This window comes from Podarcis gaigeae (assembly GCF_964106915.1).
Source record: "Podarcis gaigeae genome assembly, chromosome: 6".
Lineage (NCBI taxonomy): Eukaryota > Metazoa > Chordata > Lepidosauria > Squamata > Lacertidae > Podarcis > Podarcis gaigeae.
This window is the reverse complement of record NC_139682.1, coordinates 23,333,868-23,347,581: the sequence shown is the minus strand read 5'-3', so window position 1 is coordinate 23,347,581 and position 13,714 is coordinate 23,333,868. Positions and strand designations below refer to the sequence as shown.

Here is a 13,714-nt window from a genome sequence, read left to right as displayed (position 1 = left end):
AGAGTGAGCAGAATTGAGTTCCTGCACTCTTCAAATCATAACTTGAAATGTTTGTGGCTTGGCAAATGGAATGTTGCAAGTTCACTGTTTCACATTCAGTGGAAAAACCCGTCTTGAGGACTGGAAGCTGTTCGTTGTCCTGTTACTATCACAGAATCACTGGAAAAGGTGGCAGTTAGAAATGTTCTACATTGATTCCCATCTCCATTTGTGCACCAAGAAACCTCTGTGTATTCAGAGAAACCTGAGCTGGTTAGTTCATGCAGCGCACTGGCTAGTTTTCTACCTCAATATATGTTCTTATTGGGGAACCACTGATAAGCTTTTTAGGAACATCAGAGTTCCTAAGAATATATTTTGAACACCACATTATTATGGCTATTAGCACTTGTGTATGCATCTTTCCCATTTTGAAAAGCATCTCAAAACTGCATTTCTTTTAATCTAAGCCCTGTCTCTTTCTCTCTTATATCCTGCTCCTCATGCTTTCATTTAGGAGAAAGGTGGATGTCAGGTGTGTATCTTCTATTTGATTGGCATAAGCAATAAAAGCTAACCTGATCTTTGATGTCTAAACTATGGGGGAAAGGATTGGGTGGGTTGCACTTTGGGGCTGGGAGGGAGAGCAATGTTATGCATTAAGTTTAAAGTCCTTATGGTTCTTCTCATTTGCAGACTCAGGAGTTTTAACATTGGTTTTGAGCATTTTTACTTTTGTAACCAAGCAGATGATATATTCTAGAAGTGTTGTTTCAACTGAATTTTAGATTTTGGAGTGTTATGTATGCATTATTATTATTTGTTTCCAACTGGAATGTGGGGAGCGGAGGTGTCTGAGTTAGATAAATTCTTAGTCATGGTGATCAACCTTCTAATAGGAGAAAAATCAAGAGTTCTGGGCAACAAAAACAGGCATCATTAAGTACCTTTGTATGACTTGTCCAGTAGCTCAGGGGTTTCCAGACTACGGTCTGTGCACTACCAGCAGTTCATGAGCTTCATTCAGGGAGTCTGTTACATTGTCCACATTACATATTGATTTTGATTTTTGATTGCATTTTGACTGCCTCTTTTGTTATATTGCATTTTACTTTGGAATGCAAATTCAATAAATACGATAAAATACAATATAAGAAATAAAAGAAGCAGTAAAAAGACAATTAAAAATCATACAGCATGTTGCACAGCAGATGACAATTGCTACAACAGGCAAACAAAACAGTTAAGTGGTTCAACAAGAATCAGCAATTTTCAATTCATAGGGGGAAATGGGACCCACTAGTAGTACCATATGCCCTACTTGAGTAAAGTTTGCATATGCTTTAATAAGAACTGAGTATATAAAGCTGGCTCTGCTCCCTCTGAAGAACATTAAAATCATGTAGGTATATCCCAGACTTCTTATTGTTTTGCTTGTAATCATATGGGTAGATATTCTTCCTGTGAGGGACAAATGCAACTTGGGAAGGAGATGAGTAGATGTTACTCCAGTTGAATGCACAATAAACCATGGAGGAATTGGAACAGGAGTGGGATGCCAGTGCCCCCCTAGATGTCCAAATAACTCAGATTCAGATGACTTTGAGAAAAATAATGGTGCACTATGGACTATTGGTTGAATTGTGGTGTTACAGGGAAGGAACTGCCTATGTTGTCAACTGAGCTGGCTGTATCCAGGAAAGATTATGAGTGTGAAAGCACCATTCATTTAAGCTTATTATTCCAGCTCTTATATGATTTCATTTATCTCTTCTCCCATTCATTGCTTACTTGCCTAGGGCTATAATCCTACACATACCTAGTCTGTTTAAATCAACTGTAATGGGATATAGGCAGATAAGTCTGCAAGTTTTTTTTCTTTCTCTCTATCTCATGGGGAAATGAAGGTGACAAAGGGTGTGTTCCTCTTTCTGTTCTGCACATCTGCTGTTGAGATTCTTTTCACTGACCCAACATCATGTTACTATCCTCTGAGTGCAATATGCATTCTTGAAGTTCATGACAGGAGGTGAGAAAATGCTGCAGCAGAAGGTTTTTATATTTGGTCTAAACACATTTACCCATGGAGGGGGTAGCCAGCAAACATTATATACCTGTTGAACAGCTGCTTTTCCTGAGACCTTGCTGTTTGGCCCGGCCAAAATATATGCTCTGCACAAGTCAAGTGGTTCTGACTTCTCCCTTGTTTTCCTCCACAACGTTTCTTAAGTTCTAAGGCAAGTAGTTTTCTTAGTCAAGGTCAGGCCAGTAAACGTTTGGAGCTAAACTTTCTCTTGCAATATTAATGTTTTAATAATCTATTGGTGGTTTTTAAAACAATCCTATGATGGTGCAAAGGAAATGGAGCTCTGCATGATGTTCTTCTTCTTTGGAGCCCTGACTTGAGGACTTTTATTTGGACCAGGTCAGAGTGCTGGAACTTATTTTCATTGTCAAGGGCTTAGGCTTTGAAGATAGGAAGTAGCAAAAAATTGTTTGAGTGTGTGCAGAGTTTTAGAAAATGTTCTTCTTGATACCACCGAGCAACCCCCACTAGCCTCCACATTTCAGGGATACATCAGACAGTATAGAGTCAGGTGCTTGCACATGGTGATATAATGAACCCCTGCAGCTTATGAATGGAAGTATCCCAATAGAGGTTCTCCATGTTATGGTGGCTTAAAGCCACTCCTACTGTTTTGGCACAGTGGTCAGAAGTGGTTCAGCTTGTGCATGTGGGGCATCAGTCGTTTCATTCAGATTGCAAGAATAGAACTTCCAGATGGCAGCTTTTAAAGCACCATTTAGGCTGGCAGAGTGAGAGAGACGGATCTGTCCACCAAGACCTGCCAAAAGGAGTTGCACAAAAGCACATTAGTGCTGTTGCCTAGCTCTCCCTATCACAAAAAAATGAGTCTTCCACTGGATAGCATCTGGGTGGACTGTGAACTGTGTTAAAAAGAGGAGTGCCACTTGGTATGGCCAAATTATCATGATGTCTTGGCCAGCTCTGCCAAAATGGCAACCGCTTGCCTGCCCATTGTTGTAGAACTATCCTTGAACAGGTTTGCTTCCTTGAACTTCTCACTATAAAAAACGTAAGTATTGCTGATATCCAAACTTGAATTCCGCAGGTAAGTATTTATAACGTAAATATTTTCCTTAATTTTTAAAGAGCAGAAACAAAAATAGACATTTTTGAATACTGAAAGCTCTGGTCTTTGGCTATTTGGCATACTTTCCAGGTACAAAGCAAGTGTGCATTCTTTCGCTTCAAATGAACTAAATACAATATTGTGAACGCTGGCAGCTTCACAGCTGCCTCTGGTATAAATAACGCCGAGAACAGAATGGCCCTCATAGGAAGATGAAGTGGTTTTTTTAAAGGCTTTGTACTGAAGCATGTAGAGGAGAAATGAGTCTCAAGCTATGTATTTCACAATATCCAATATCGCTTCACTGTTGGAGTTTAGGATAAGAGTGTGTTTCTCACAGAGATACTGTAGCAGTAATGAACTGCAATCTTTTGAATAGCTAAGGTGTCTGGCCTTCTGCCTAGCAACATGTTGCGAGGGGAGGAAGTTTCTGAGAGATACACACTGCATTTGGCAGGTTGTGCTGACCCAGCCATATAATTCCATAGCTGTGGCTGTAGTTGCCATGTAGGAAGCCATTTTTGACTGCCTTTAGTAGAAGTGGATACCTTTACTTGAAAGATAGATGAACATAGATAATCACTTAGTACCGTACAAGATAGATTCAGAAGTTCTAATCGTTCCATTTGTTGCTTATGTTTTTCGAAAGAAAGCAGCCTCATGCAGTGCCTTGACCTAGCAGCTTGGCTCTGGAAAAAAGTTTTATCTTAATAAGCATTCTGTTTTAAAATTCATTGAGGTTTCCCAAGCAATGGATTTGCAGTGTGTGGATTAAATTGACCCAGATAGAAGTTGACTCTGGGTTTCCCCATTCATTCCAATGGAGAGGTCTATCTGTAGCCCTCTCATAGGAGCTGGCATGTCCTTCCTCTGAAGTGGATGGGGAAGCACATATACCCTGGGGAACTTCTGAACCTCTCTAAGCAGTCACCAGATTGGGAGTGGTTATTAGTATTCCGACACCCAAAGATGAGAAGATAGCATGATCTCCCTACTTACAATGGATTTTCCTGGCATGTGCTTGCTCAAGCTGTACTTCCCTGTGACATTATTCAGGACGGGGAACTCGGGGCTTTCCTTCAACTTGGATTTTTCCTTTTGCAGCTTCCTCTTCCTCATTTGCACCTCATTATCTTCCTTCTGTTTTACACAGTTTAAGAAACAGAGCCTGGGTGAGGGGTACCTGTTATTTTAGAAGTGGTAGCTCGTGCATCACTGCATAGCAGCGTTTAGATGCTTTCTGGCTGTGCACTATGTGAAAATAGTGCCATATTAACAGCTAGCCAGGCATACTTCGGATGACTTTAGCCTGCAGATCTATTATAATACATTGTCCCTCTGCCAAGGCCAGCCAGATATTAGTTCCACACACCTGATATACTGCTATGCACCTAGGAATGTTTGCATTCATGAGTAGCCCCAAACATGCCCAGAACTCCCTGTGTTTGGACTTCATTAGCCTGCGTGGCTCTATAAACCTAGTTGTGGGGGTTATGGTAGAGCTGCCATACGTCTCGAATTTCCCAGACATAGATGGGATTCGACTGTTGAAAATTGCATCCAAGAGAATTTTTCTGAGGAATGTCTGGGGAAACCCGGATTTTCACTTTTTGAAATATGGCAACCCTAGGTTATGGCCATACATCCAATGTTTGTATTTTTAACTGGGACACTTCAGGGATAGAATGGGTCTAAATGCACATTCTTTAGACTTCACCCTATTTGCTGTTACGGTTCTGTCGGGAGGATGTGGTGGTGAGGGGAGAATCTGCTTAAGAATTGCACTGCTTGCAGAAGCCATCTTCCCTTCAAGAACTGCAGGGCAATCTCATAAGCCATCAAGTCAACCCCCTCCTTTATACAGTGGTACCTCTGGTTACATACGCTTCAGGTTACAGACTCCGCTAACCCAGAAATATTACCTTGGGTTAAGAACTTTGCTTCAGGATGAGAACAGAAATTGTGCTCTGGCGGCATGGCAGCAACAAGAGGCCCCATTAGCTAAAGTGGTGCTTCAGGTTAAGAACAGTTTCGGGTTAAGAACTGACCTCTGAAACGAATTAAGAACTTAACCCGAGGTACCACTGTATTAGCCAACTTTGTGCCCTTCGCCCATGAGTCCTGGCTGGGGCTGATGGGAGTTGTAGCCAAAAACACCTGGAGGACCCCAGCTTGGCGAAGGCTACCTTAGAGCACCTTGAGCAGACAGTTGACAGGCCCTGCTTGAAGACCTCCAGCGTGGGAGAGCCCACCGACCCCGTGGGTAATAAGTTCTCTTGCCAAACTGCTCTTCCTTTCCCTCTACTGTTCAGTCAAATTCTACCCCTCTAACTTAAGCCCACTGGATCTACTCCTGCCCTCTGCAGCAACAGAGAACAAGCCTCTGCTCTCTTCTTTGTGTACAGTGCTATCATGTTTCTAGCCTCCAGAAACAATAAATAGGCTGAGCCTGGCAAACTTCAGTTGGCAGAGCATTCTTTAGGGAAGTCACCACTCAGAGAAAGCTCTGTCCCCGGGAGTGTTGAGGAATCCAAGGTGGAGTCGCCAGTGATGAGGAGAGAGTTTTTGCACTGAAAGGGTTTGCTTTGTAGCCTTGTAAACCCCCCACTGCTTCCACACCTATTTGCACCCCACTCTTCCTCCCATCAGCTCAGGGCAATGTGGCATATCTTCCTATTTTTATCTTACCCCTTTTATCATCCCAACAACTCTGTTTGCTTAGGCCACTTCAAACCATTTATTTAAGTGGTGTACAGTAAAATCGATCCCAAGTAAGGATTCCCAAGCTGCGAAGACAGGGGTTGAGGCAGCCTCTTGTATTGTATAGGTAGGTTAAGCTGAGAGGAAGAGAGAGAGACCAGCTTGTTGAGAGCCACTCGCTTTTCATCGGGGCTGAACAGAGCTTTGAACCCAAGTCTTGCCAGGCTCCAAACCAGGAAGATTTATCCTTCACAATTTGTGTCTGCTTAGTTATTCACTCGTCAGGAAGGTTGTTCTGAAAAGTTTATAATCTTCAGAAGGTCTCCCTCAGGACTGCCTTGGAAGAAATTGCAGGGGTTAAGAACGAAAAGCTCAGTTTTCCCTTGTGGTCGCAGCAAATTAAACAGGGACAGCAAAATATCACAGAAGGAGAGAAGGGGAGCATCACTCATTTCTAATATTCAGGCTGCCTCTTGCAGCCTCTTTCTTGAGTGAATAACATTCCTACTGTTCTCTGGCATTCTTCCCACTTCTGCCCCAATTACAATAATTCTCTTGGGTAACAGCCATGTGTGTGGGGGGGGGGATATCTTGGAGCCCTTTTTAACGGGCTGGCATACTGTCTTATTTTGCCTGTCATTCCAAACCAAGTATTCTTTCCCATAGGAATGGATCCAGTTTCAGTGTGCTGGCACTATAAGGCCGAAAACAGTAACCGAAGCATTGTCAAAATTAATAAATCAGTTTGTTAACAGCAAATAAAATTTGGACAAGTTACATAAACAATATCAACATACTGCTCCCCCCCCCCCTATTTACATAATAGTCTGCATTCTGGGCAATAGCTGGGTATTCTATTGTGAGAAAATATGTAATCACTAGGAATAAGGAGTTTTCCCCTCCAACCCTTCAGGTAGCAGAGAGATGGGGAACCTTCAGGCCAAAATGCAATCCCCAGGCTTATCTGTCTGAGCCTCCCCAGGACACAAACCCTCACCAGCCACACCTCCTTTGCCCAGGCCATCTTTCACCATTCCTACTTTGCATGATCATGAGTGTTTTTGCCTGGCTAGAATGTGCCCTTGGTCTCTGATAATTTTTTTTTTTGGGGGGGGAATATTGTCACTTTCCCCATTTAGTATAAATCTGCACCAGGGACTAGTTTCTGCTCAGTTCATGTTGGGACTGCAGGTGTCAGGTGTGCTGATGGAACATGCCTGAGGTTTAGAAGACCCCTCTGTCTAAAAGCCTGCTATCAACCCATGCTCCCAACGTAGGTGGGAAAGCTTATCGCATGCAGGATTTACCAACCCAAACAAACATTTGGGCATTGATGTAACCTTGAATCCATCGTTTTATATAACTTCTCCATGGTGAGGTATCTTCCTGATACACAGATTACATACTGTACTTCTATCCGTAGTACTGTGAATCTCCCATCAAACAACCTGCTGAACTGAGACATTAAGTTGGTGTGCACCCACTGTGTAGGCAGCATTTTAAATAGCTCCCCTTGTTGGCTACTTCTGTGTACACCACTCTGTGGTACATGATTCTGCAGGGAATCATTTAAAACAGCCTCCATCGGCAGCTGTTTTGTGTGCATTGATCCTTGCAGTTCGCTGTGGCATGCACATCTGGCTTTACCAACTCATTTGCACATGTGGGCGGGGCAGGGTGTTAGCATGAAAAAGATGGCTTTTAGTGCCAGAGGCAGAAAAACCAAATGATAGCCCCATATATAAAACACAAACAGTGTTTTATAGTGCTGTAAACAAAAATCTGCCCTTTTCCCCTTGTGGGGTATCCAAGAGCCCATACAGAGATAATAAACACTAAACTATTTGCTACACTTTAATCAGTCACCTGCTGCCTTATTGCTTAAGGTTGGCATCATCATGTGAACCAATTTTGTTTTCTATGATGGGGCAATTTTATGTATTTGCAGAGGAGAGAAACTATTTCACATATCCTCCCCCTATGATAATGGTGATGTCACATGTTGCAATGAGTATTGTTGTCCCATTTCCTCATGGTACCTGTGTTGGCCAGGCTGGTGCCATGATTTCACCAGTCTGATTTTCAGTTGCATCAATATATAGGTGGGGGGGGGGGGAATAGGTTCCTTTATCATTTCCAATCTGCATGAGTTTCTGGTTGACTGTCCCTGCAGAGACGGACACTGGAAGCTAGAAATTTGTTCCTATTCAACTAGGTAAACATGAGCACTGTGTCAAGGATCCTGCACCAGTACAATTCCATGTGCCCCTGAGTATGGATGATGCCAGGAAAACTCATGGCAGTTGCATATCACGTTGCAGATACGACATACCTGGAGCGAACTGCAGATGGCCATTAAAGTTTGATAAAATAGCTAGCATAAAAATTGTCTTTGCCACCACTTGGCTCCCCCAAACTAGTTTTTCTGGAGTTGTCCACTAGACCTTGAGAAAGCTGCTGCCAGTTGTTGGCTGCTAGATAGGTCAGTGGTCCGACTCAGTGTCTCATGATGTGTCCAATTTCAGATGTTGCTCACTTTGCGGAGCTTCCTTCATGCTTCTTAAAAACCTGTGAGAGAATGTGAGAAACAGCACTTGATTGTCTTTTGGTGGTGATGCATAATGTGGCTTGTTTTTGAGGTTATGTATAATCCTTACTATACCTTCCCAGGATGTGGGGAAGATTTTTCCTTTTGTTTAGAAAGTTACCGTATTTTGTGCTCTATAAGACTCACTTTTTCCCTCCTAAGTAAGGGGAAATGTATGTGCATCTTACGGAGTGAATGCAGGCTGCGCAGCTATCCCAGAAGCCAGAACAGCAAGAGGGATTGCTGCTCTCACTGCGCAGCGATCCCTCTTGCTGTTCTGGCTTCTGGGATTCAGAATATTTTTTTCTTGTTTTCCTCCTCCAAAAACTAGGTGCGTCTTATGGTCTGGTGTGTCTTATAGAGCGAAAAATACGGTAACTCCGTGACAGGGGAGTCAGTAAAATCCAGAAACCTATGGAGGAAGAAGCATTAGGTTGGCACTTGACTGGAGAGTACAGTGTCCCCCCCCCTTCCCAGGCATTTTGGAGAGTTAGACCAACTATTTCCCACCCACTGCCTCCTTGCCAGTGGCAGTCTCTGTGTGATTCTGCAAGATAAAGACATTCCAAGCCACCTGGACATTCCATGAGTGCTTTGGGGCTTAGTCATTTTAGCACAGAAAAGAAGAATGCAGGCCTGGGGATTGGGATGGGGGGGGGAGTAGTCCTGCCTGCATTCTTCACCCTCTGACCTGCTTTGCCCCAGGATATATAGTGCTATGTCCTGTGTGGGATGCAGATAGAGACTCAGATTTCTTACCTGACACTACTGGGCCCAGAACATATTTGGTGTATGTGTGGGTATTGCACTTATTCTGCTTTCCTAAATCCACAACAAACCATTCAGAATTCAACACTTCTGCAGTTTGGCATTACTTCGTTTCTTCTAGGAGAGACAGCAGCTTTACATAATTTGGTAGAGTGATGGAGTGTGGCTTTGAACATCTTCTCAATCAAGTCTTGCTAGTTACAATTTCTGTAAAAGCCTGAGCTCGCTGCTTCTGAAGTCACTGGGTTGTAAGCCATTGCTCAGAACAGATATGACTTACTTAGGTCCATTGATTTCTATGCTTGCTTCCTGCAAGTATAATGTAGTTGGATAAAACCCAGCATGGTATGAACATGTGTCCCAGCGAATCCTAGGCTGCAAGTAGAATTGCAAAGTAAGATACTGGTACTTTGCCTTACAGCTTGTTTTACTCAGTTCTGATCTCTTCTACATCCTTCTCCAATAAGCAGTTGGTTAATAGACATAATGGCCCCAATCTTACAACCATGGTTTAAAAAATTGGAGCGGGGTGTAGAATTGCGCATTGATTCCACCCTTTCTTGCCAGCACATACCTTAATGTTAGTTAATGTTGGTGCTGATATTTTAGGTAGGAGGGGTGCAGTTTGCCTGTGGTGAGGGGAGCGCAGGAGATCACAACTGGCTTCTGATCTCCAAACTGTTAAGAGAGTGGCCCATTTTGCCTGTGCTAAACCCATGGGCATAGCCAGGATTTATGTTGGGTGGGAAGGGGGAAGCAGAATCAATGTTGGGGGGGGGGGGCAGAACCAAGCTATCTGCAACACAATTGGTTAGTTAGTTAAGTATTTGTATTTATTTATTTGATTGGGGAGCAGCTGCCTCCCCCCCCCCTTGGCTATGCCCATGACTAAAGCTATTGAGAGCGACTAAAGCTAAGTTTGTTAAATGTGTGTTTCACATTTCTTTGCCTTTACATTTCTGCTTGATGGAGGAGTTCTGTACAACTCAGAAGATTGCATATTCCCCAGACTACATTGCCTTACCTATTCTGCATAGTTTAGCTTATCCAACCAAGTAGCATTTTGTCTACCGACTTCAGATGCAGCATGTTTGTGTCCTTTTCTAGGATATAGTTTCTCCTTCATTTCTTATTCTCTCCCACCACCACCCCTGGGCTGCATGTATGTACTCTAATGTTATGTTCCTAGTATTGCTTTTATGCTCTTGTGCGTTTTTTAAAAAAACTTTTGCTTTTGAGCTGTGTGTTCCCTTTTTATTATCACAATTTTTCTTTTTTTGTTTTGTTTTGTTTTTGTGTGCCTATTTCCTCCCCATTCCCAACCCTGCTTTCTTGGACTTCCAATGCTTCATACAGCAGCCAGATTTGGTTCAGATTCAAATGGCTCCAAAGGTATTTTCAATGGGTACTTGACATGCCTTTTTAAGTAAGGAAATTCCTTATTTAAAAGGATCTTGTGTTATTTGTCATTTAACCAAACTAATAAGGTGCCAGCTGTGGAATCTCAGATAATGACACAGTTCAGTTGCTATGGAGACCACCTTATTTGCTTGAGTTATCCTCATTACCGGCACTCCAGTCATGGGTTGAAGAGCTCGCTGCAAAGAAATCCTGCATTGTTTGATTGGAATATATCACATAAATCATGCAAAACTGTTTTTGTTGGGTGAATAGGTTTTTATTTAATCAACATCCTCTTCTTTTTGTCTAAGCCAGGATGGCCAATCCATGTTCTGCAAGCTTAGGGATGGGCACTTCTGTCTATTTTGGTCTGTGTCCCTTTTTGCATGGTTTCACCTGTAATTCCATTCTGATTCATTTCCACATTAATCTGACTTTTAATTTTTTTTAAAAAAAATCCTCTCAATATTTATTTAAGTATGCAATTTAATACATATGTAAATGTATTTTGAAAGAATATAGATATTTAAAAGTGTGTTTTGAGACATTTACATTTCCAAGAACAGTGTTGCAACTTTTGGAGAAGTGCAAAATACAACGAATAGCAAAATTCCAACCTGCAGATTGACCCCAAGTTATTTGTGCAGGAATTCACAAAGGCTGAATTCCTCAAGCATCTCTAGTGCAAATCAGATTTGGCTCCCAGCAGCCCTGCCAAATTTGAATCAATGTATGCTTAAGCCACCTTGGCAGAATTTTTATTCAGAAAGGTGGGATATAAATGCCTTAACATAAATAACATAAATAATAACAACATTTCATAAACTGTATGTATTTTCTGTACATGTAATGTTGCTTTCTCTTATACCTTCTGGAAAAGCAAAGGGATTACCTACTGATCAGCTTCGAGGGGAGGGACAAGATTGTTCAGGAAGTACCTTCATGTAGACACACACACACACACACACACACACACACACACACACACCTCTGTTGGTTACCACCAACTACTTTGTTGAGTTTCACCATCCACGAAGGGGTTGCAGAATTCTGACCCACAAGCAAACATAGAGTAGGCCACAAGTATACAGTTTGACTAGCCTTAGTCTAAGCAGTGGGGTCAAGAGGAGCTGGATTGGAATCAGCAGGGGAGTCTGGGGATGCCAGTGAGTTGGGAAGGTAATTTGACCTATTTTATCTTCACTGATACATTTCTTTGTTTTGTGTTTTGCAGGGAAGGAGATTGGTGGCTGGCTCACTCGCTCACAACTGGCCAGAAAGGCTACATCCCCAGTAACTATGTTGCACCCTCAGACTCCATCCAGGCTGAAGAGTAATTGAAATATTTTAGATAGTTTTGATAAACAGTGCAATGCTTCTGCCAAGCCTTCTAGCTTCTAACCCAAGCCTTCTAGCCATAACAGTCAGGGGCACCCCTCATTTCCCCAGATAATTCCTGACTTTGTGTCAGTAGGATAGTTCACACATGTATTTATCCTTTAGTTGCTGTGTGGAAGAGTGGTCTCAGACTGAACACTGTATCTAGAATTCTCGTATCACTTTGGACACAATGCTCTGAGATTGAATCAGTTCACTCATACATCTTTAAGCCAACTTCAGTGGTCAAGAGTGGAGTAATTGAGTGATGTGTATGGCTAATTGGACCTATAGCAACTTGCTGGCTTTTAAGATATGATTAGTCTTGCCTTCCTATTAGATGTTCAGCGCCATTTTTTAAAAACACTGGTTTCTTCTGTGGGAAAAAACACACTAGTGAATACCACAATATCTGGAAAAAATAATGTCAATGATTGTATAAATCACATGCATCTCTCAGAGAGAGACCTAACCATTTGTTAACTATTTACTATGTGTTTCTCACTCCCTACACCTGGCTTGGGGAACTTCTGGCCTTCAGGATGTTGTTTGACTACAACTCCCATCATCCCTCACCATTGACCATGCTGGCTGAGGATAATGGGAGCTAGAGTCCAACCACCTCTAGAGGGTGACAGGTGCCCTAGCCCTGCCCTCAGTGAACCTTTCATACCATCCAGTTCTGTTTATGACGTACAGTTCCTCCATGTACCTACTGAAGCTATTCAGTTTATTTAATACTGAAGTTTGCTTTCCAACTAAGTCACTTTTGGATAGTGCACTACTGGATATTTCCACCTTACTAGTAGGTACTAAATTTTTGAACTTCTGGGCAGTTTAGCATTTGACAGAAATGTTTATGACCATAAAAAAAATATGAGCTTGCTCTATAGTTTGTTAAAACCATAAAGACTCATTCATACATGGAGGTTACCATTTGATCATTACAGTGGAATAAGCATTTATGTATGAGTGCTTCCATGACATTGGTGTGCTTCTTAGAATGGGTTCAGAATCTTCAACATTTTTGCACACCATCCAGGAAAATTTCACAGGATTTTGAAACACCTCCCGACTTTGTGGCCTGTTTCTCCAATCCTCGGATGACATTTTGGTGCTTGGAACAGGTTTTGTTTTTCACATTGCAGCTTTTGTGGCAAGGAGAATCTAGAAAACTGTGGTGACGAACCCCCCCCTACTTTCCAGTGATCTAACTTACTATCTGTAGATGGAATAAAAGTCTGTAAATGAGAACTCCTTCATACAAAATGCTTTCCCCCCACACTGATAGCACCCCTGTGTAAGAAAGGAGCTGCAGATGATTAGGCCCTTCTTAGAGAAACACTGTAGAATGAGTATTCAATACTTCTGGGACCTGGTCTGGCCCATAGATGCCTCTCACAGGACCATGGATCAGGACAATGTTTTCCTGGCATGAAAACACATGAGCTTCCTTCAGCCTTGGCGTTCACATATTTATCAGGCTTTAAGGAGTTAAGAATCTATCAGCCCTTGGCAAAATTTAGTGCATTTCAGAATGTTGTCTTTTATCCTAGGATAAGTGATTTATGTAAGAACGTAAAAAGAGCTCTGCTGGATCAGAACAAATGTCCATCTATTTTAGTATTGTTTTTCTGGAAGAGGCTAGTCAGATGCCTCTGGGAAACCCACAAGCAGTGTGTGGAGTATTCCTATGCAGTGCCTTCCTCCAGAAAACTGCAAACTTATTCTCCCACAACCTGCGTTT

At 42.2% G+C, this 13,714-nt stretch overlaps 1 protein-coding gene across 2 annotated transcripts in view; it reads left to right on the top strand.

Moving 5' to 3' along the window:
• Positions 1-13,714, top strand: part of SRC (SRC proto-oncogene, non-receptor tyrosine kinase) — a 90,506-nt gene that overhangs the window by 59,486 nt on the left and 17,306 nt on the right. Inside the window, exons 5-6 of one of the 2 annotated variants that reach the window (XM_083746265.1) lie at positions 497-514; positions 11,825-11,923. In XM_083746265.1, coding sequence (XP_083602391.1) covers positions 497-514; positions 11,825-11,923 — 117 coding nt within the window. The remainder of the gene's footprint in view (positions 1-496; positions 515-11,824; positions 11,924-13,714) is intronic. The other variant, XM_083746266.1, reaches the window with a different exon arrangement.